We start from the raw sequence: 22,745 nt of genomic DNA, 5'->3' as shown, positions 1-22,745 counted from the left end.
GATCGAGTAAAACACACAGAACTCATAGAAACCCTAACACAACATGGTATAGACCATAACACTGTAGCACTTATTAAAAAACTATATTGGGATCAAATGGCGTCGATCAAAATAGACAATCGTCTGACAGCAAATTGCCTATAAAAAGAGGAGTTCGTCAGGGCTGTGTACTTTCTCCACTGTTATTTAATATATATTCCGAAAAGATCTTTCAAAATGCCCTCGAAAATATTGAAGAAGGAATAAAAATCAACGGAGAATACGTAAAGAACTTAAGATACGCAGACGACACCGTCATTATTGCGGACAGTGCTGAGGGTTTACAACGACTTTTAAATGTCATAACCAGAAAGGGAGATAGCTTGGGACTAAATATAAACACAAATAAAACAAAAGTAATGCCTGGATACAGCCATTACTTTTGCCAGCCAAGTAATGCCAGTGTCTTGGTTGTTGGATAACAAACGATCATGTTATCGTTCGATATCCGATACCAATTTGTAAAAACGTTTATTTATTCCATATTGCTATACGGAGTGCCTTTGAGATGTGGGTTTTTCGAAGGATGCTGAAGATCTCTTGGACAGAGCACGTGACCAACAATGAGGTGCTAAGAAGAATGGGTACTGAGAGAGAACTCCTAAATATTGTAAAAAACAGAAAAACGAGTTATCTAGGACATATTTTCAGAGGAGAAAAATACAACTTCCTACGACGTATAATGGAAGGGAAATTGGAGGGAAGAAGAGGTCCAGGAAGAAGAAAATGCTCCTGGTTGAAGAATGTAAGAGACTGGACAGGCATGGGCACACATTCGATACTAAGAACAGCCCAAGATAGAGAGCAATTTGCTGTAGTTATAGCCAACCTTCAGTAATGGAGAAGGCACCTTAAGAAGATTGTATATTATCAGTAAGGATTTTACTTGCATATATGTTATCAATGAAATTTATCTATAGTTGTTGCATTCTGTGGTGGAACTTTTTTTATAAAAAGTAACAGTAACGTAGGTTGTCCATTCTGTAGGACATTAAGGGTTTTCCATATGAGTTGACATAAGTAGTGTCTTCTTCTTCTTCGCGTGCCATATCAGAATTATCCGACGTTGACGATCACCATTGCGTAGTGAAGTAGTAAGTAGTGTACGAGTTTAAAATCGGTCTTCTCCATATTGTAATTGTAACCCACTATTAATATTTCAGATAAAATTGCATCGAAACCAAGAGTAAAAAATTAGATCTTCCTGAGGTTTTTGACGCCATTTATGGATGTTGAAGGAAGTTTTGGTATTTTCAGCTATTTTCTGTGTCAGTTTTATCGGTGATCTCAGTGTCAGATAGTGTATAATATACATTTTGTAATTTTATTGGTGAAGAGCTTGGAGAATTGGGATTGTTATTTCCTTTTATATGTTTATATTTTTTGAATTGTTGTGATGTGTGTTTTTTTTTGTGTCTCATCGTCTCTTTCACTACGGTTTACATTCAAGTTTTCGGAAGGCGAAATTGTATGTATTAGCTACCTATTGGGGTCTGTCCTAAAGTATAAAGATTGGTTCACTTATAAGTTGGTTTGAGTATCTAGTACTAGAGGTTGTTGTGGTTGTGGTGGAAGAGCATATTTATTTTGTGGAATGTTAGGTATAGGGAAATTTACTTGTTGCCAGTACATATAATTTTGGGAATTTGCGAATGTGTGTTCTAGGGGTTGATATTGTTTGAGAATTGGGTACACATTGCAAAGAGATTCTGGTTAATAGTGGACCTACTGCTTACTTTTTCTGCTGGTATGACTGGTATTTGTTGTTTGTGTTCCATTTGTCCTAATTGCTTATTGTAAAAAACAGGATTTGATACTCCATTGCCGCTTTTACTGTTTACTGAAATAAGTAATTTTCAACTGCTATTTGTTAATTATTTGTTTGTACCTGTGGTATCGAAATTTTTTGTTATCGAACTCGTTTAACATTTCGAATACTTCCTTACTTTTCGATATTTAAATGAACACTAAATAAGAAGTGAATCGTGAAGAAATCAAAACTTTAATAAGGAATCCTAAAAGTATGCGTAATTGCAAGAAAAATACATTTTCCAAAATGGGACTCGTGTGTTCTTTCTCCCCTTATACGGCGCTGAGACTTCGCAAATGTATCGCATCACTTGGAATCTTGGCATAACTTGGTGATCCTGGAATGAATTGGAAAAGAAACAGAAATCCTAAAACCAGTAAAATTCAGCAAACCAGAGTATTTTTGACACGCTATGCTAAATGATAATATCGTCTGATACAAATAATAATAAAGAATAAAATCTAGGATAGGGAGATACGTATCGAGGAAAATTACCATGGCTAAAAAATTGTATTCAATAACAATTGATAAAACTAATAACACACACACACTAATAATATGTTATTTCAAATATCCAAATCAAATTAACAGTTTAAGAAGAAGAATAAAGTTACAAAACTTACAAATATTTTGGTATTTTTAATAACAAGTTGTCTCAACTTTCAAAATAAAATCTTTGTACCATTTTTTGTAAAAAAATTTCTATTTATAACCAATGACGTGTAATAAATAGACTCAGTGAATGCTGTGAAAAGTGTCCTAAACATGAACACCTCTGTTTATGTTATTGTTATGATACGAAGTTGCCCAAAGCTCACGATTTTTTAGGAAGTGGCGTTGTGTTTGCATATTTTAGGTAATAAGCAAATTTTTTTTATTTTTGAAGATCGTCTACTTAATATTTTAGTAAAATGCCATTAAAGTGTCTTTTTTCTCTCTATTTGTGGTCGCGGAAGTTCGAAAAACTAAATATCAGTGTAAATAGCAGTGGTTTAGTAAATATTATACCTTCAAGCAGGTCTTTATGATGATGATGATGACGATGATGATGATAGTGTGTTTGGCATGGAAACTAGTCCTTTTGCCACAGATTTTTAAATGATTTATGTTATGTTTATCAATTAAAAACTTGATTGTACTAAATTTATATTATATATCCGGATGCATATAAGTGATTACATATGAGTTCGTATATAGATTTCTGATTCAATGACAGTAGGTGGGTTAGGTTTACTGGAAGTTGCACATTACTTTTAACCAGGTTTTCATAAAACGTAGATGAGAGTGCTTTATTTTTAATACATCCAAACAGGATATGATTAACATCACACTGGGAAATATTATCGCATAAACACTTTCCTGATTCTATAATGTTTAATCTAGCCAGGTGAGCAGGAACAGCACCGTGACTAGTTTTTAATCTTGTGATAGTAGCTGCTGATCGTTTAGATATATTATAATGGAATATGTGTGGTAATTCTGTTAGGGATGGTAACGTAGGATGGATCTTGTAATAATGATTATTTGAAGTATTCGCCAATATTTTCCATCTGTCTTGCCAGTTAAAATTTATTTTTTTATTATAAAAATTGATTAGGTCTGATACTGTGTAAATATGTTCTTGTATACCTGAATGAGTAGAATCCTTAGCGAGCTCGTCTACTATTTCATTACCTTTTATCCCGGAGTGACTTTTTGCCCAAATAAATGTTATATCTTTGTTTCTCATTTTTTGTTTAATGTCACATATCAGCTCACATGTTTTATGGTTTAACTCAGTATTATTAAGTCCATTAAGAATTGACTTAGAGTCTGAGATGATCACAGCATCTTGGAAATTTGCGTGCTCTAGCCAATCCAGAACTTTCCTAATAGCAACCGCTTCTGCAGTGTAAATAGAGCAATGTGGAGGAACCTTTATTTTAAGTGATTTGTTTTTGGAAGGAATATACACTGCAGACCCTACTTTCCCATCGTTCAGTTTAGAGCCATCTGTGTAAATTATAGTTTTATTAGTATATTCACTCAATATGGAGTTCAACAGCTTGTTATTTATTTGATGTGAATCTGAATATTTCGGAAATATAATATTTAATTTTTTGAAGATTGTATTAAATTCTAATATATAAGATGGTTTAATAAAATTTGTTGAAAGTGTAACCGGTAAATTATTGGTTTCCAGAAAGGCATCTGCTAATGGTGATGGTCACCAAGCAGGTCTTTAGGACACCCGATTATATATCAAGTATACATAGAAGGCTGCGGGATCTATTTATTATACGTCATTGTTTATAACAAATAACCTAACCTCAAATGTAAACGTATTAACTTCATCACGAATTCCTTGGTCATCAATACTCTGTTGATATATATTTGCATTCAAAAGAATATCCAGAAATACAAACTTCGATTTACGGAAAGCGCTCGATATCCAACTGGTTTCATCATCGATTTCAAACCGCTTAAACGTTTTCTTCCTCTCTTTAATTATATTATCAGTAAAGCTTTGTAAGTCAGATATAAGCTTTTTCTCTAAACGGCCCAAAGAAGTAAATGTATAGTAGATAAAGTTGCGGTACAACCATGGTCTTGTGAATCTTTTAAACAAAACATCTCGGTGCTGGGAAATGGTGGCTATATATTTCTGATCTGCGTTGCTTTCTTCTTCGTTTAATGATATTCCCATTGCTGTATCTAGAATTTTTAAAATCATTTCAGCAAGCGGTATTTGATATAATAAACTGTAAAAAAATATGAAAAAACAAATATCAAAATAGAGTTTATAACGTCACTTGATGCCATAGGTATATTAATATTGGGTCAAGTGAGAAAGCGATGGTTAATAATTGTACCTACACTTTTTATCGTAACAAAGTAAATAATCGAGCTAACGCTTTAATGTGTATTTCAGCTGATTCTAGATGAGCACTAAGATTAAAAACCAGTAAAATTATTACAATGAAATAAAAACTTCTGGTGTACAATAGTACATGATATGAAAGTAAATTTAATTAATGTTTATTAAGTGTTAATCAAATTTTAGGAAATCATGAAAATATAAATAGAAAAGAAGATTATAGTAACTATCATTCGTTAAAATTCTAACGGTATAGGAGTATTTCACAAAAAAAAAACTGGTCAAAATTAATTTATATTTTATTTTACTATTTTATGAAATAATAGTCAATAATTCATTATAATTAGGCATTTATTTAAAAAGAAAAACAATTAAAAACAAAAGAAAGTTACAAATCTAAGAGAGTATTTACTCTTAAAGCAAGATTTGTTTTCAAGAGCTGTCTCCAAGCTCACAGGTAATTTGGCCCACATCATCTTCGTCCTCGGAACTGTCACAATTTTGTATTTTCGTGAAAAACATACTAATATCTTCTTGGGAAAAAGACTTGCTTTATGTCTTATGTTTTATTCTGTTGCAGCTGATGAATTGATCAAATGTCAGCAACAACTTATTTAAAATATCTCTGTTGTAGTCCACTCTTGAAAATTTTCTTTCAAAGTTATGCGATATTTACGGAAATGTTTGTTGCGGGCTTCAACAGCCTCTTCTGATAGCTGTCAGATAGGTACTGAGACTTGATATTACATGAGCGCCATGCAGCAGAATCTTGTGAACTGTTGGTGACATGCTAACCTTACAGTTTCACGTACAGTTTGGCAGTTGTGTGAGCAATGTCATCGAATTTCGCAAAATCAATATCATATCCGCTTGATATCACTTCGTTAATGATTTTAAATATTTTTATCACATCTATATTTATTCCAGTAAACCGAAATGAGCATTCAGGATTTTTAAAAAATCTCGACGTATTTCCGTCGTTACTATTGCTGTAACCGACTTCGGGTATTTTAAAAAATAGGCCCATCTCTTCTTTAAATCTTTTTTGTATTTTCTATTTTGTTTCTTTCAAAACATATTTGTCTGCCATTCTGCCATTCGCACTTACCACTTCTGTAAGGGGCTTTGGACTCCAGGTACAACAATAGCTCGAAGAAATGAATTCTTGTGTGCAGAATGAGTCCGAAAGTCAGAAACTCTTCACAAACATTGCCTCTTTTAAGTTTGTTAAAGTCCTTAGCTGTCTTTTCACAAATATAGCATGTAATTGTTGAAGCCGTAACAGTCTCGGCATTGCACACCTTTCCATCGACCATTGCGAGCAAAATGGTGCGATTTATTATAACGGAATCTTCCATACCAGTTGTTTCTTTGTGATTTCTTGACTGTTCTTTAGTATAGGTGATTTCTTTTTTTCTGATATTCTTTGTTTCGTGAATGAATTGAGCCCAGATACGACCACAGAATCTCACTGAAGAAGGTACTGGATTTTGCAATATAATTTTTATTGTCTCTCCATTAATAGAAACCTTTAACCCTAATAACCCTTCTCACAGGTAAAAGTAAACTTGTAACGTTATAAACGGCACATCTTTATTAATTTATATTTAAATAATTATTTTGTTTTAATTTCTTTATTAATTTACTAATTCCTTTACCTCTAGCTTCGTTTTTACAAATTTTTTTTCAAAAAGTAGTTGGCGCCCTCTGTCTTTCTTTTCCTTTTCTTTTTTTCCGATAGAATCAATATTTGCCTTTTCTCTCTCTCCAGTAGACTGAATATTCTGTTCTGTGTTGACACAAGAGCTAATTCCATCATAGGCATACGTCCTATGTCATCTGTGCTAACTTCATTTAGTCTCCCTACTTTCTGTCAATCAATTTTTCTAACGTAGTGGGTATATAATTTTTTGCCTGTTTCTGAAGTTTATAAAAGAAGGCAAAAATTATTATTTTATGGTCTGCAGAATTCTCTTGGGTTTATTGGCTGTTTTATTGGCTATGTTATGAACTTATTGACTGTATAGAAAACTTTATTGGAGAATATTGTATAGAATATATAGAATAACATGCTCTGGAGGACCTAACTGCAGCTGTCAGGAGGACCTAATTATTTAATTGGGAGGCCACAGATATTTGGTAGCCAGCAGCCCATCGATGCCATAAGTATTGCCAAATTTATTTTTTATAAAGCAATGGCAGGGTTGATTGTTTTTTTATCACATTTTTAATAAATATGATTAGTTAAATAATTGTTTTATTTGATATTAGCTAAGGGTTCATGGTTTAATTCCTAGTTTAAGACAAGACGAACTCACACTTGAAATCCTGAGCTAGGCGAAGCATAGACGATAAGCTATTGAGGTATTATTTTTACAATAGTATTTCAATTCTCTTTGGTAGTCTTATCGTTTCAAACTTAAAAATATATTGGCATCATCGTCGCCAGTGTTGACAAATGTCTGCTTAAACTGTATCTGATTAGGTCCATCACTGCCCAATTTTAATATTAAGGTAAGATGTTGTTTGTCACATAACTCATATTATGTGTAAATCACTTTTTTAATTACAAAAGTAGTCGCAAAGCCGTATAGTCCAACAATGCTTGGAGTTCTAATTCAAAGCTAATTTTAGTAACTTTCATGCTACCTTAGGCGGGATAACACTCCTCTTTTGCCTTTTATAAAATATAATAGCAAGGAAAAATTTCTTTACAGCCAGCTTGTATTAATTCCCACTGCCTTTTCGTAAAATTACCTTCTACAAATAATGGTAATGCTACTTCGGTGTGTATTTCTCTCGCGATTGGTTCTTTTTTAGCAGACAATCTTGCTTTTCTGAACTTTTCAGCTCTAGTAAGCGTTGACGTTATTTATTTCATAGACTTAGACGCATCAACATTTCTCGCAATATCTTGACTCACGCTTTCAGTTGTAACGTACGTAAATTCCTCAACAGGTGCCCGGTATCGTAAATCTGTTGTTCTTCGACGCTTGCTTTGATTACGTTGGTCGGCCTGCTTTGTGGATACAAGTAGGTAGTTTCAGTGATACATTAAGCCATTCTACATTGTTTTCTACTAATCTCTTATTAGTTTTACGGACTGCCGACCATCTTTCTTTAAAACCGGTCTTGAAATATTTCAAGGAACGGCTACGAACACGTGTTTTTTCGGGTGGACATGAAGTTAGTTGCGCAAGTTTTTTTTCAACAACGAAAATTTGTCTTCAATCTTCATTCCTTTAAACTCTTTGATAAAAGTATAAAGCTCCATTATAGTGATTTTTTTCACACTTTCCGAAGAATCTATGACAAAAGAAAACAAAAAAATAAACTTTGAAAATGTAATTATATTCTTCTTCTAATAGTCTGAAGTATTTTAAAAAAATATTGGGTAAGTTTGGGGGACTTTTTATTATTTTTTTTTTACTACCTTAGAGTTTACATTTTATGTTCACATAAAAATTTTGGGGCGAAAAGCGTGACGCATAAACAAAAAGACTAATATATTCCAAATTTCTTTAAAAATTGAGTCAAAAAGTACCGCTGTTTATTGATAGTTATACAAGTAGAGAATTAGGAAGAAACATAATAAAATATACCTCAGTATACAGTACTGACCTTCTCTTCTTCTTCTTCATGGTCTATCTCCTCTCTCCTTTAAGACGGTTGGCAACCATCATGGCAATTCGCACTTTCGATACCGCTGCTCTAAAGAGGTCAGCAGAAGTGCAGTTAAACCAAGCTCTCAAATTGTTTAACCAGGAGATGCGTCTTTTTCCGCGACTTCTTCTACCTTGTATTCTTCCTTGTATTATTAATTGCACAGCAAGTTATAACGCTCGTCCCTCATGACATGTTCCAGATATTGCAGTTTTCTGACTTTAATTGTATTTAAAACCTCTTTATCTTTTTCCATTCTTCTTAACACCTCGACATTCGTGACTCTATCCACCCAACTTATTCTTAATATCCTTCTGTGGGCCCATAACTCGAAGGCTTCTAATCTGTCCGAAACATCTTTCTTTAATGTCCAAGCCTCGAACCCATAAAATAATACGGAGAACACGTAGCATCTCAGAAGTCTTATCTTTAAAGAAATTGAAATGTCCTTGCTGTAGAGTACTTTTTTCAGTTTGTTGAAGGAATTTCTTGCCTGTCCTATTCTTGCCTTAATCTCTTCTGTGTACTCATTATTTTCGTTAATTATTGTACCCAGATATTTATATTTTTCAACCTTTTTAATTTGTTCTCCATGTATTGTTATATTTTCTTGGCACTGTTGGGCTTTAGTAATTACCATAAATTGTGTCTTTTTTGTGTTTAGGGACAGTCCGTTTTCTTCACTGACTTCTACCACTCTGTCAACTATTAGTTGTAAATCCTCAAGACATTCCGCTAATAAAATAGTGTTGTCGGCAAACCGTATATTATTGATTGGTCGACCATTTACTTTTATTCCCATAGTTAGATCTTCTAGTGCTTCCTGGATTATTTCCTCTGAATACAAATTGAACACAGTAGGAGACAGAACACAGCCCTGCCTGACGCCCCTCTCAACCTGTATTTCATTTGAAAAGACGTTGTTCTCTTCTACCACAGCGATCTGATTATAATAGATAGCGTTAATGATCCTGATGTCTCTCATATCTAAGTTTTTTTTCAAGTAATTCGATAAGACGGTTATGTCTGACCTTATCGAAGGCTTTGTTGTAATCCAAGAAACACATATATACTGGCTGATTAACATTCATGCACCTTTGCACAAGTACATTCACAGAAAACAGGGCTTCCCTCGTTCCCAGTGCATTTCTAAATCCAAATTGTGTGTCACTTATGTCCGGCTCAAGTTTGTTGTGTATATGTTGTGTATAATTTTTAAAAATATTTTGAGTATGACTCATTAAACTTATTATCCGGTGGTCTTGGCATTCTTTTGCAATTGGTTTTTTTGGTAATGTTATGAATGTTGACATCATCCAATCTCTGGGAATGATTCCTGTACTGTATATTGTATTGAAAGTCGACCAATATTCTAATTTCTGTTCTTCTATTAACCGTATTATGTCTACAGGTATTTCGTCAGGACCTGTTGCTTTGTTGTTTTTTGTTCGCTTTATAGCCTCTAATACCTCATCTTCTGTTATGTCTGGGCTGTTTTCGAACTTTTCCTGCTCTAGTACTATCTCAGTCTGTTCGTATTTAAATAGCTCTTGAATATATTCCTGCCATCTTTTAAGCCTTTCACCTACGTCTATAATTATTTTGCCGTTTTTATCCAGCAGTATATTTGATTTTTTCTTAATATTAGTGCCTGTTATTTCCCTAATTTTTTATGAAGGTTTAAGTTATCATGTTTCTCTACCAACTGTTCAATATCTTCGCATCTGTCACTATACCATCTTTCCTTTGCATCTCTGATCTTTCTCCTTATTTCTGTGTGTATAATATTATACATGTTTTTGTCTTTGGTTTTATAAGATCTCCTTGCTTCCATGAGATACAGAATCTCATCGGCCATCCATTAATTTTTGTTCTTGATCAGCTTAGGTGTTAATGTTGTCTCACATGTGCGTATAAGAGCATCTTTTAACATATGCCATTTCCTGTTCGAATCTTTAGTAGGAATAATTTCTATTTTGGTGAGCTCTTCTTTAATTTTTAGTGTGACTTGCTCTTTTGTTGATGGATCTCTCAAACGAGATACTTATATCCGCTCTACTTTAGTTTTAGCCACAAGCTTTTTTAGATTAATTCTAAACCTTCCTACAACTGGGTTGTGATCTGATCTCACATCAGCTCCGGGGTATGATTTTACTGATTTTATGGAATTTCGATATCGTTTGCAGATGAGAAGGTAGTCAATTTGGTTTCTAATGACGTTATGTTGGTTGTCTGCTGGAGATTTCCATGTATAGTGTCTCCTGGGCGGCAGATCATAATAGGTATTCGCGACAATAAAATCGGTCTCTTGGCAGAATTGAGCCAATCTGTCTCTCGTTACGGGTGCCCAGTCCAAAGTTTCCAATAAAATCACCTTGACTTCCTCTACCGATGTTTGCATTTAGATCTCCTATGACTATTGTAACGTCTCTAGACTTGGTTACTTCTAAAGCTTGGTATAATTCATTATAAAACTGTTCGAGCTCTTTATCCGACTTTTCTGCTGTGGGAGCATATACTTGAATTATATTGACTCTAGATTAAGCTGTTTTTAGTGTTACCATCATAACTCTATCCGAGATGGGTAAGAAGCCAGTTACAAATTTCTGGGTAATTTTGTCAACTAATATCGCTAATCCGTTTCAGTGATTTGCGTCATTGTCATTACCAGAGTAGTATATCTTTGTTTGGCCTACTAATATGTCACCTGAATTGGGCCATCTGGTCTCACTTAGTCCTAATATTTTTATGTCAAGTCTTTCCATTTTCTGGATGACGTTATGGACTTTACCTGCTTGGTATATTGCTTAACATTCCACGTGCCTATCTTCATACACTTTCTGTCGATTTTAGTCTTCTTTTTGGACGATGTGTTACTAATGGGTATTTCACAGGGTTTCTCTATCCATGTCCAAATAGTAAATCTCCTATTATTTGCTAGACGAAGCCATTTTAGCACAGAAAACTAATAAATACATTATTATTAATAGAACGCGCCGAGAACAAAGACACGAGTACACTACAGTGACTGAAGTTCCGTTGACGTTCTGGTCAGAAGCCCGGGGATTCTCGGGAGTTAAGTGTTAAGGTCTGCCTTTTGATTAACTGGCTATAACTGGTTTTGTCCGGTTTTCTATGTGAAATGCTTCTTTGTGAAATACACAAACATAGTCGAATGGTAAAATACCTAAAGAAGGAACTTTTCATGTCTTTTAACTTAACTATTGGATTCCATTCTAATATATAATTATTTAATATCTTCATAGCCATTTTAATTTAGTATTGTCTGTTACAGATTAAAACAATTATTTTTACTTTTATAATTTGTACCTGTGATAGAAAGAAGGGCCATTTTAGATATAATCGGAAGGATATTGGTCCAGGGCTGTTGAGTTTCTTTCTCCAGCATCTTGACAAGTTTTTTGGTTTCCGCATGAAATGTGTTTAAAAATTGTTCCAGCATCTTAAAGTGGAAAGCTGGTGTTAAAATTTTTCGACGCTTTTGCCATTTAGCACCTAAAATATAAAAATAAAATTAATATACATATATTTCTGGATTTAAGTCATGGGGATTTCACTTCTTAATATAAAGAAAATTCACTCATCGTAGATACCTTTCAAATTTATAAATCAAAAGTTCTCTTGAAAAAGAATATAATTTTTCTAAAAAAATGTGAAAACTCGATAAATCTATTAAGAGCTTTTCGTGAGCTCTTAAGGAGTATATTTTGTGCTTGATAACGTCTCTTAATCTGGGGAATTCTGGGGAACCTAGGACGACCGGTTTGGAACACTAAAATTTTCTGCTCATCTTCAGGTCTCCGGAAAAGGTTAACTTAAAATGATGCCGGTCCAAGAATAATAGTTAAAAAGGCGCGTACTGAACGCTCATTTACGCTATAATGTTGGTTGATGGCCAGTTGAAATGGACTCACATGTGCAAATGTGCAACTCATTCATCATTTATGTATTTACATTTTGACAGTGTTTTGATGTTTATGGTAATATAAAATGTCTAGTAACACATAAAAAAGAACAAAGGAACAAATATTTAAAATACTTTATAACTAATATTGATAACTTATGTTCTTGTGTAACCCCCGCTTCACTCAATAAGCTCATGTATTTGTTTCAAACAATATCCTAATTTGGGACAATGAATTAAATTTTAATTTAATTCATTGTTTAAAATATTAATAATTAAAATCCAAAAGTGTTAAAGTAAACTATTTTAATTATAAACTAACTTACGTACCATTGCTTGTTAAAAGTCCTTCTCCTAGCCATCTTGTCACAAACTTGTATGTTTGACCCTTTTTATTATTCTTTGTTTGGAGCAAAATTTTCTAAAAATAAAATTATTATTGGAACATTTTGTATATATTATTAGCTTTCAAAACAACTAAATTTGATACTTAGCAAACTTCTTATCTTAGTATATTTTAGTATAAATCATAGTATATATCATAGTATAAATCTAGCAAAATCTTAGTATATTTTTCGGGTTGAGATTATCTTTCGAAATTGAGATATCTTGATTGTAGTTATATCGTATATCATTCGGCTTCGTATAACTTTCCACGTAGTTCCTTCCTGCTCCTTTTTCAGGCTCATGCTCTACTCGCTAGATCTTTGAAGTCCTTGCTTCATCGCAGTTTACCCAACTACTTTTTAGTAGGAAATGTGACCAGTAACGAGATTTACTTAAGTAGCTTACTTACTTAAGCTTACTTACTTTCACTTAAGTATAATTGCTCTCTCTTTTATTAGAGTTCTTAAATTTTCAGCCCATCGTGTGGATAGTTGACTGTCGCTTCTCTTGTCCTCCTTTGGTCTTCATTCCAATAACCTCTTTCTTCCTCGCTTATCTGTCATTCTAGCTATGTGTCCTGCCCATCTCTATTTTAGTCTGGCTATGCTTTCGATGACTTCAGTCACCTCGGTTCTTCTCTTGATCTCTTCGTTTTTTTTAATTTTTTTCTCGCAGATATATTTCTAACATGTATCTCTCCATTCTTCTCCGTGTGACTCTCAGTTTGGTAGCCGAGGCTTTTGTAAAGGTAAGTGATTCTGCTCCGTATGTCAACACTGGGAGGACGAATTGATCAAATACTTTTCGCTTCAGGCATGTAGGCAACTCACTTGTAAAAGCTTTCTCAGTTTTCCGTATGCTGCTCACCCAAGGCCGATTCTTCTCTTTAGTTCATGGGCCTGATTATCCGTGCCAATTATAATGTTATGTCGTAGGTATATATATTTATCTACGAGTTTTATCTTTTTCCCACCCATACTGAAGTTTTAGTTGAGTACCAAAGTCATTATTTTTGTTTTCGGGGTGTTTATATTTAAACCTACATTTTTTGTCACCACAAAGAATTTCGGTATCATCTATCTTGTCATTCCTAGATCCTTAGCTATTATAACTATATCATCGGCGAAACGTAAGTTATTTACATATTCTGCATCTATTTTTATTCCCTTTATCAGCCAATCCAAATTCTTAAAAGGATGGTCCAGTACCGTATTAAAAAGTTTAGGTGATATTAAGTCTCCTTGTCTAACGTCTCGCTCTATTTTTATGCGTCTACTCCATCCATCCTATGGCTCTAGAACCCAATTCGAGCCCTCGCCTCCCGTATCAAGCCTCTCTATCCATTACGGTCTGTACCCATTCTCCTTCACGATCGACTACCAAGGAGATTTCTGGCGTCCTCATCCTCTCATCGCTTTCTTTGTCTTTCAATATGTCTTTTCCCCTGAATTTTTGCATTAAATAGTTTTTTTAGAGGTCTGTATTCTTCCATCCTATATACATGGCCTGCTCATTGAAGACTCTGTAGGCAGACCTACTGAGATAAAGGTGGTTCTTTCTATATATTATATATTTCGTAGTTGTATCTGATTCGTCACCTGTTGTTCTCATTTATAGGGCTTAGTACTCATCTCAGTGCCTTTCTTTCAAAGATGTCTATGCGGTTACAGATTTTTGAGCTTACTTTACTTTACTTTTTCGTGTCTGGATCCGACTACAGTTTTTCTGCCCAATATCGGGCTACGTCTACACCCTTTGTATTTGCGAGCCATAAATCATCGAGGCTGCACTGTGATGGACAAAGTCTGCATACTTTCAGGTGCTCCACTTTCTGTATTTCCCCACCTGTGTATGGCAACACCTGTGCGTATGCGATTGAGTGTCCGCCAGGTTCTCCAGTCCAGGTACATTCCATAGCTATGTTTGAGCTAACATCCAAGTTGACTATCCACAGCTCATCATCTGTCGTATCATGGTCTTGTAGATTCGTATCTTAGTTCTTTGCTGTACGTCTCTTGATTTGAATATCGAAATCATAGTAAAGTACGCCGTATTGGCTAGGATAATTCTTCTGCTAAGCTTTACATCGCCAATGTTGCCCTTTCTGACGTTGACTCCCAAATAGATAAAGCTATTTACTTTTTCTAAGTTGTCAACTGTCATGTGGGGTCGTTGCTCTCTTCGATCAACTTACTACTAGAATTTTAGTCTTTTTTTCGTTTGTTGATAGCCCTATTTTTTAGCAAGTGATTTAAGTTCCGTATACGTATACTCACCTGTTGCTTTGGTTCTGCTCATATTATTTATGTCATCTGCGTATGCTGCCAATTGGACTGATTTATTGATAAGTATGTGATTTCTACCTTCTGATGTTTTTCTTACTATGTATTCTAGTGCTACATTAAACAATGACTGTTTTAGTCCTTGTGTTATTTGAAATGGGTATGTCATCTCATGTTGTATCTGTACCTGAGCCACTGTGTCCGACATCGTCATTCGGATGAACTTAACTAATTTAGAGTTTATTTTAAATTCGCTTAATATTTTGTATAAGTATGCCCGGTGTATTGAGTCATATCCCTGTTTAAAGTCGACGAAAATATTATAGACATCTAAATGATGTTTCCAGAATTTGCTTAAAATCCGCTTAACCGTAAATAGTTGGTCGATGGTTGATCTTTCCTGCCTAAATCCGGCCTGATATTCTTCGTTGATCTTATCTGCGAGGGGTTGTAACCTATGATTAAGTATACTGGTAAATATTTTATACCCATAACACAACTGGGAGATTACTCTATAATTTTGACAAATGAGCTTATTGCCCTTTTTATGGATTGGGCAGCAGATGATACTCTTTTTCCACTTTTTTTGCATTTTCTCTTGTCTCCATATTCTGTGTATAACCTCATAATATATCCTTTTTGTTATTTCCCTTCCTCACAACTTCAACAATTCTGCGGATATTCCATCACATTCAGGTGCCTTGTTATTTTTCTGCAGTTTGATTACCCTTTCAACCTCTTCTATCGTTGGCTGTTTTGTTATTTCATTCTCTTCATTTTTTGCCTCTTCCACTAGTTCATGTTCTGTGTATTCTACATCATCATCAATGCGACTACTATTAGTATGTAATTTGACAGTAGTTGTTACCTGTAGGTATATTGTATAATCAATTTGTATACCTATAGTCAAACTTGCATTTTTTAAGCGTCTGTAGTACTTTGCTTAGCTCACTGTGCCAAAGGTTTTGTAAAAATTGACAAATATTAACACTAGAGATTTATTGTAGTCGACAACTTTCTCTATTAGGGTTTTTATGCTTTGTAGATGGTTATTAGTTTCGTAATTTTTTCGGAATCCTGCTTGTTCTCTTGGTTGATAAGTCTCTAATTTTCTTTCCATTTTTTAAATATTATTTGCGTAAACAGCTTATCTATGTGGCTTAGGAGACTAATCGGTCTTTAATTATCTAAACTTGCTTTGTTTTCTGCTTTATGTAATAAGATCATAGTAGCGTTGTTCCACTCTGTTGGAATATTGGCGTTGAGAAGGCAGATATTGAAAAGTCGTTTAATTATTTTAAGTAATATATCTGCTCAAATTTTAAGTGCCTGTGACACTATTCCAGCTTTGCCTGGTGTTCGATTGTTTTTTATTTTCTTTAGGGCCACTTTGATTTCTGATTTTGTTATACGGCAATAAATTTGATCCTTTGTTTAATACCCAAGTTTTTACTGTAATTGGAGGTTGCGTATTGTTATATTTTTCTCTTCATCTATATAGCTATGTGTAAAACTCTTTGATTATTGTTAATATTTTTTCTCTGTTTAATGTTTCTTCTCCAGCCCTATTTCTTAGTTGTTAATTTCCACGATTCCCTTTAACACATTCCTTTTCAATACTTTCATGTCCATATTTTGCTCTCTTGCTTGTTTAGTTTTTTATACTTTGTAGTTTCTTATGTCTTTTCTTATTGCATTTGTGGTCATCGTATTTATTTTGTTTACCGCTTCTTTGCTTATATTGTTATCTCCTTTCATCTGTCGCCTTAGTTCTATAAGGGTTTTCGAAGGTTAACTTAGTTTTTCATCCATTTTATTTGTTGGAAAATATTTATTTTGAGCCTGTTGCATTATGTTGACTATTTGTTTGTTCAATATATTGATATCTGTTGTTCGTATATCTTTCAATAAATTATCAATATATTTTTCAAACTCCTAAATATTAGTTGGTTTTGTCAATTTCTTTGGTTATTTCTTATTTATTATTTTGAGTCTTTTGTAATATCCCCTTGGTTAGGGACTGAAATACGGCCGGGAAGAACGCTGTCGCCACTGTAATATCCCCTGGGTTAGGGACTGAAATACGGCCGGGAAGACCGCTGTTGCCACTGTAATATCCTAGTCCTATATAGTTAAGGAAGACTTAACTCTGCGAGCGGTGGAAAGGCTTACTGGTCCAACTAGTCCCTCCGTCCGGCTCGCGGAGATAAGAATACGGCCGGGGTCAGAAAGCCCTGCCTGTCGTAAGAGGCGACTAATGGGTAGGAATAGGGAGGTGGAGAGCCGTCGTTTGAGGTGTCGGGTTGGTAGAAACGCACACGGTCGCTTCGGCGACACGGTCACCGGTCTACATTCCTAGTATCCGAGACGAGACTACTCGTGGGACCACTCTACTCCCATTCCAAAAGAGTCTGGTGAGGTTGAACGAGCTGGGCCCGTAAATACCTCTCCTGACCTCGGTCAGGAGGGGTGTGGATATACTGCTCCTGACGGCGGTCAGGAGTGGTGTAGGTGTCCCGGCACGTACCCACCGGGAGATCCAAGAGTGGTAGAGGAGAGATCCTCGGCGGCGACCTGTCTACGTGTGAGGTGGAAATTCTTCCGCCTGCCGAACCTGCCCGCCCGTGGTGTGGGAGTAACGGGTAGGCAAGGTACTCACAACACAGGTACTACGGGGAAGGTGGAGCCCCCACGGGCCGCGTATAGTGGACGTGTCGCGGTAACCCCACGGGGTACCCCCACGGGGGGACCCACGGGACGTCTAGGTACGCGCCACGTGGCACCTTCACTTTGGTGTCGGACTCGTAGGGGCAGAGCTTTCGCTACGGGCGTATGTCGAGAGATAGGTAGCCCAGGGTCCTGCCAGGTCTTAGTATTTGGAGGGCACGCACTCATTGCAATGGTCCAACTAGTCCGAACGGTCGTGATTCCGCCCTCGCGGATTTACAAGAGGGTATGAAAAATTTGGTTCCTGAAACGGGCCGGAAAGAACAAAAGCCAATTTTCAAACTTACAATATATTAATAAATCGTAAATTTACACTAATACAACAAGATACTCGAGATGGCTAATTATGGTTTTATCAAATTTTGCGAAGGGAGACGAGAAGAGACTTACCAATGAGTATAAAGGGCGGACAACCTACTGTTATTTGTTGTTCCCCATTGGTTAGTATTTATGTTTAGTTACCTTAGCGTATTTAGGCCCTAGCTAAAGAATACGCCTTGTAGTCCGAACTGAAACTCAGGAACAGTCTGGATGAACTCCGGGAGCCCTATACGCTATCACGATTTTAAGAGAGACGAAAATTCGGTACTTATACTCTCTACCTTCCGTCGGATACGATACCACGCTAATTGTGCTGAACACACCGGGACGGCGAACCGACTAGTACTCCCCTGGGGTGTCGAGCACTCACTGCCTAGTTACGCCAAGTACCCACTGGCGCCGGTCGCCCGAGCACTACTCCCTGGCCCGGTCGTCGAGCACTCACTGCTAGTTGACCAACTTTTTTTCGCGTACCTTCAATTACCTCGTCACAGTACCGAGGCGTCGCGTCTTACCCCCAGAGTTTTCGCTGATTATGCCATCTGCTCCACGTGTTAAAATGGATCATGCGATGTGTAACCTCCTAGCTCAGCTCAATTCTTATCGCTGGTGTGTCACTTTGATGTATTAATTTCCAACTAAGGCCTATGGTTTCGTAATTTTTAAACATTCGGAGCTGACCTGATATCGAAACTTGTGTAATACAAGTTAAACTAGGTCGCATTTTTATTCTTTGTTTAATTTGAAATGTTAAACTATGTCAAATTTTTTATTCTTTATTCAATTTGGAGTATATAATGATTATTTAATTAATTATAATTATTCTTTTCTAGGCTAACTACCCCTTATTTTGTTTCTTTTATTTTCTTGCTATGTTGACTTGTTACATACCGGGCTAACTGATTAACGATTGCGTTTGGGGGGTGGGGTTGTTTCTCTTGGGTATGTGGCTGATACATTACATTACTCCATTCGCAAAAAAAGAAAAGGGCTGAGAGGCCTTTTCCTTTTCCAAACAATTATAATTATTCTAACTTACATATTACATTACTTATATACTACTATACTCTTTTATATTAAGTCCCAATTATTATATCAGTATGTTATAATATCTTGTTTCTTATGGACTATTGTGCGGTGGTCAGCGAATGTTTCGTGCTGCCCCCTCTATGGTACCTGTGTGTATGACAAGTTGAGTTACCCTTGTAAAAAAAATTCTTATTGAAATTAACAAGTGGAAAAATTCTTAACTTATTACAGTGTTTTGTGACTACATGTGTCACTTACAACAAGCTTATTCTAAGATTGTTCTTACCGATTGTAGCTCGCGTTTCTCGGGCAATCGCGGTTTTGTTTTATTTTCGTTCACTATCGTCGTATCGCTGTGAGGATTTTCTGCACTTCACTCGCGTCGTCTTGGCTTTTAACGTCCGTTTGCCAATTTTCACGTACCGCGTTAACTATCTTATTAATGCTGTCTGTCTTCATTGGGTTGCTCTTGCTGGGTGGTCGTCTCGAATTTATACTGCTTTGCTTTGTCGCGTTATACTTCTGATAAATTGGTATCTGGTATGTGTTTGTTGCATCTCTTTGTCCAATGTTTATCTTTTGATTCTGGTTGCTCATTGTTTGTATTCAGGTTTATATGTTGTTCTTCGTCTTTTGATTTTTGATGTCGGTGTATTACCCAGGTGGTGAGGTTTGTCCATAATCCTGCTATAATTATGTAGCTGCATCCTATTGTTTGATATATGCTTAACCCATTCAGTATTATTTCACAAGCATATATAATTGTTCTATATATTAAATATACACCAATCAGGCCACTGGTGATATTTCCTAGTGTGGATAACCACAACCATATTCTATTGAGGGTAGAGTGAGCGATCTCTTTAAATTCATTTTCGTCAAAAATTTTGGTTAATGTATACCCTTGATTTATTGTCTCTAGGTCTGCTTCCTTCTGGTGATTATGTTCTCTACTGCTTTTCTTTCTGATCCGAAAGTGACTATTCTTTGTGCTTCTTGTATTTCCTGTTGTGTGTATATTCCGCCAGCTGCTAATGGTTGTAGTGGTACCATGTTTATCAATGATTCTGTTTCTACTGTAATTTCTGTTGTATTGACTGCCTTGGTTGAGTCTGGTGTCAAGATGATCCATTGGTTAGTTTTCCCCATTGGTCAGTATTTATGTTTAGTTACCTTAGCGTATTTAGGCCCTAGCTAAAGAATACGCCTTGTAGTCCGAACTGGAACTCAGGAACAGTCTGATTGAACTCTGGGAGCACTATACGCTATCACGATTTTAAGAGAGACGAAAATTCGGTACGTATACTCTCTACCTTCCCGTCGGACACGATACCACGCTAATTGAGCTGAACACACCGGGACGGCTGATCGACCAGCACTCCCTTGGGGTGTCGAGCACTCACTGCCTAGTTACGCCAAGTACCCACTGGCGCCGGTCGCCCTAGCACTACTCCCTGGCCCGGTCGTCGAGCACTCACTGCTGGTTGACCAACTTTTTTCCTTTTTATGTCCCGCAACGCGTACCTTTAATTACCCCGTCACAGTACCGAGGCGTCGCGTCTTACCCATAGAGTTTTCGCTGATTATGCCATCTGCTCTACGTGTTAAAATGAATCATGCGATGTGTAACCTCCTAGCTCAGCTCAATTCTTATCGCTGGTGTGTCACTTTGATGTATTAATTTTCAACGAAGGCCTATGGTTTCGTAATTTTTAAACATTCGGAGCTGACCTGATATCAAAACTTGTGTAATACAAGTTAAACTAGGTAGCATTTTTATTCTTTGTTTAATTTGAAATGTATACATTAAACTATGTCGAATTTTTATTCTTTATTTAATTTGGAGTATATAATAATTATTTAATTAATTATAATTATTCTTTTCTAGACTAACTACCCCTTATTTTGTTTCTTTTATCTTCTTGCTATGTTGACTTGTTACATACCGGGCTAACTGATTAACGATTGCGTTTGGGGGGTGGGGTTATTTCCCTTGGGTATGTGGCTGATACATTACACTTTCTTTTTCGGTCAATAACGTTATTTTCGCTCTTAATAACCTATGATCACTGCTTGTACTAAACTGGTTTAACTCATGTTTTGTTTGTTAAGAAATCGTTGATTTCATTCCTTTTGTTTTCATTGCGGCTTTTCCATGTCCAGCTTCTGTTCTTTTTAAGGAAGCTGTTCTTGTTTTCCAAAACGAAAGTTAACAGTTGTTTGCCTCTTTCATTTCTGCCTTCACTTCCAAAATGTCCTAATATTACTTCAGAGGAGTCTTTCTTAGTTCCTATTTTGGCGTTGAAATTGCCACCTATTATTAGGAAGTGGCTAGGATTTTCCTTGATTTCACAGGATATTTGATAGTAGAATATTTGGACTTCTTCGTCTGGATGTCCTGTAGTAGGTGCGTACACTTGAATTATCTTTAGGATATATCTTGCGCTTACTTTGATGTTTAAGTAGACTACCCTTGTTGAGATTTGGTTTATAGACATAATTCTGTTGGCAATTATTTTGTGAATAAAGAAACCGAGGCCTACAACTGTCAATTCCTTTTCTCCTTTGTGGTACCAAATATGGCCTGATGGAAGTCTGACAAGAAGTCTCCCATGTTTTAACTTTACTCATACCCACAATATCCTAATTCACTTTTGAGAGTTCTCTTTCTATTTTTATTATTCTTTTTTTATTATTATTAAATTAACTAATTCTATTTTTTCGAATCTTTCCTCGCTAGAGAGTGACCGAGCATTATATGTGGTGATGTTGAGGTTTATTTTTTTGACTCCCTTTAAGTAGGATTGATTTACAGTGGTCGGGTTTTAGGGATTTAAACATCGTGCTTACCTTGCATGTTGGTAACTATTTATATTTATTCGATTCATTAGTCGATTCCTGTAGAACCCAATTCAATGGAATTTCCCTCAGTGTCCTAAAACCAATGTTAATGGCCGCGTGACGTGCGGCCATTCAATTTTTAGTACGATAGCTTTTACCTTATTTTGCAGATTTTTTGCATTAAATATAACTACATCACAATAAGGTCTCAGAGCTCTAGGAAGGTTACATCCGGTTTACGAACACAGAAAAAATAAGCTTACGGTGAAATGATAAACTTCTAGGGTATATATTTAAATTTAATAAAAAATAAATTTTTTTTATACGAATTACAATTTCATCAGTAGGTTTTCGATCTTATATGACCATCATTAGTGAAAACATAATTAGCAACCAAAACTGGTAACTTAAAAAATTGTAATAACCTTTTAAATATCTTAAAAAATTAAAATTAAAACAACATAAAATCGATGTTAAAATATTTAACTTTAAGGGAAATTACTGAACGTTAATTGAAACGTGGACTACATGTGAGTCTTAGGTAAGATACCAGCCGACTCTACAGCAAAAATATTAAAGAATGATTACAGATAGATTCATAATTAATAATTTTATTTTACTTACTTCTAGTTGTTCTGGTCCGGATATGTTAACAGTGAAATAAATATATGAGAAGTTTAGACGGTATATAGGTCCATATGTTTTGCTCCATTTTCTAACATTATTAAAAAATAACGCTAAAACATATTAGAGAAATATTTTAGTGTTGTTGTAGTATACTATAAAACTAATTGTTATTAGTAAACCTCACATTACTAATAGGCTGGTAATGTATTTTAAAATGAATGTACATATTAGTTTTAT

At 35.4% G+C, this 22,745-nt stretch overlaps 1 protein-coding gene across 1 annotated transcript in view; it reads right to left on the bottom strand.

Annotated features, from left to right (window-relative positions):
- The window catches only part of LOC140447812 (cytochrome P450 4C1-like), a 55,083-nt gene that overhangs the window by 14,713 nt on the left and 17,625 nt on the right, over positions 1 to 22,745 (bottom strand). Inside the window, exons 2-5 of the mRNA XM_072540685.1 lie at positions 22,506 to 22,618; positions 12,625 to 12,715; positions 11,700 to 11,885; positions 4,158 to 4,543 (exon numbers count right to left, since the gene is read on the bottom strand). Coding sequence (XP_072396786.1) covers positions 4,158 to 4,543; positions 11,700 to 11,885; positions 12,625 to 12,715; positions 22,506 to 22,618 — 776 coding nt within the window. The remainder of the gene's footprint in view (positions 1 to 4,157; positions 4,544 to 11,699; positions 11,886 to 12,624; positions 12,716 to 22,505; positions 22,619 to 22,745) is intronic.

Source organism: Diabrotica undecimpunctata, chromosome 8, assembly GCF_040954645.1.
Source record: "Diabrotica undecimpunctata isolate CICGRU chromosome 8, icDiaUnde3, whole genome shotgun sequence".
Lineage (NCBI taxonomy): Eukaryota > Metazoa > Arthropoda > Insecta > Coleoptera > Chrysomelidae > Diabrotica > Diabrotica undecimpunctata.
This window is presented reverse-complemented; position numbering and strand designations above follow the sequence as displayed.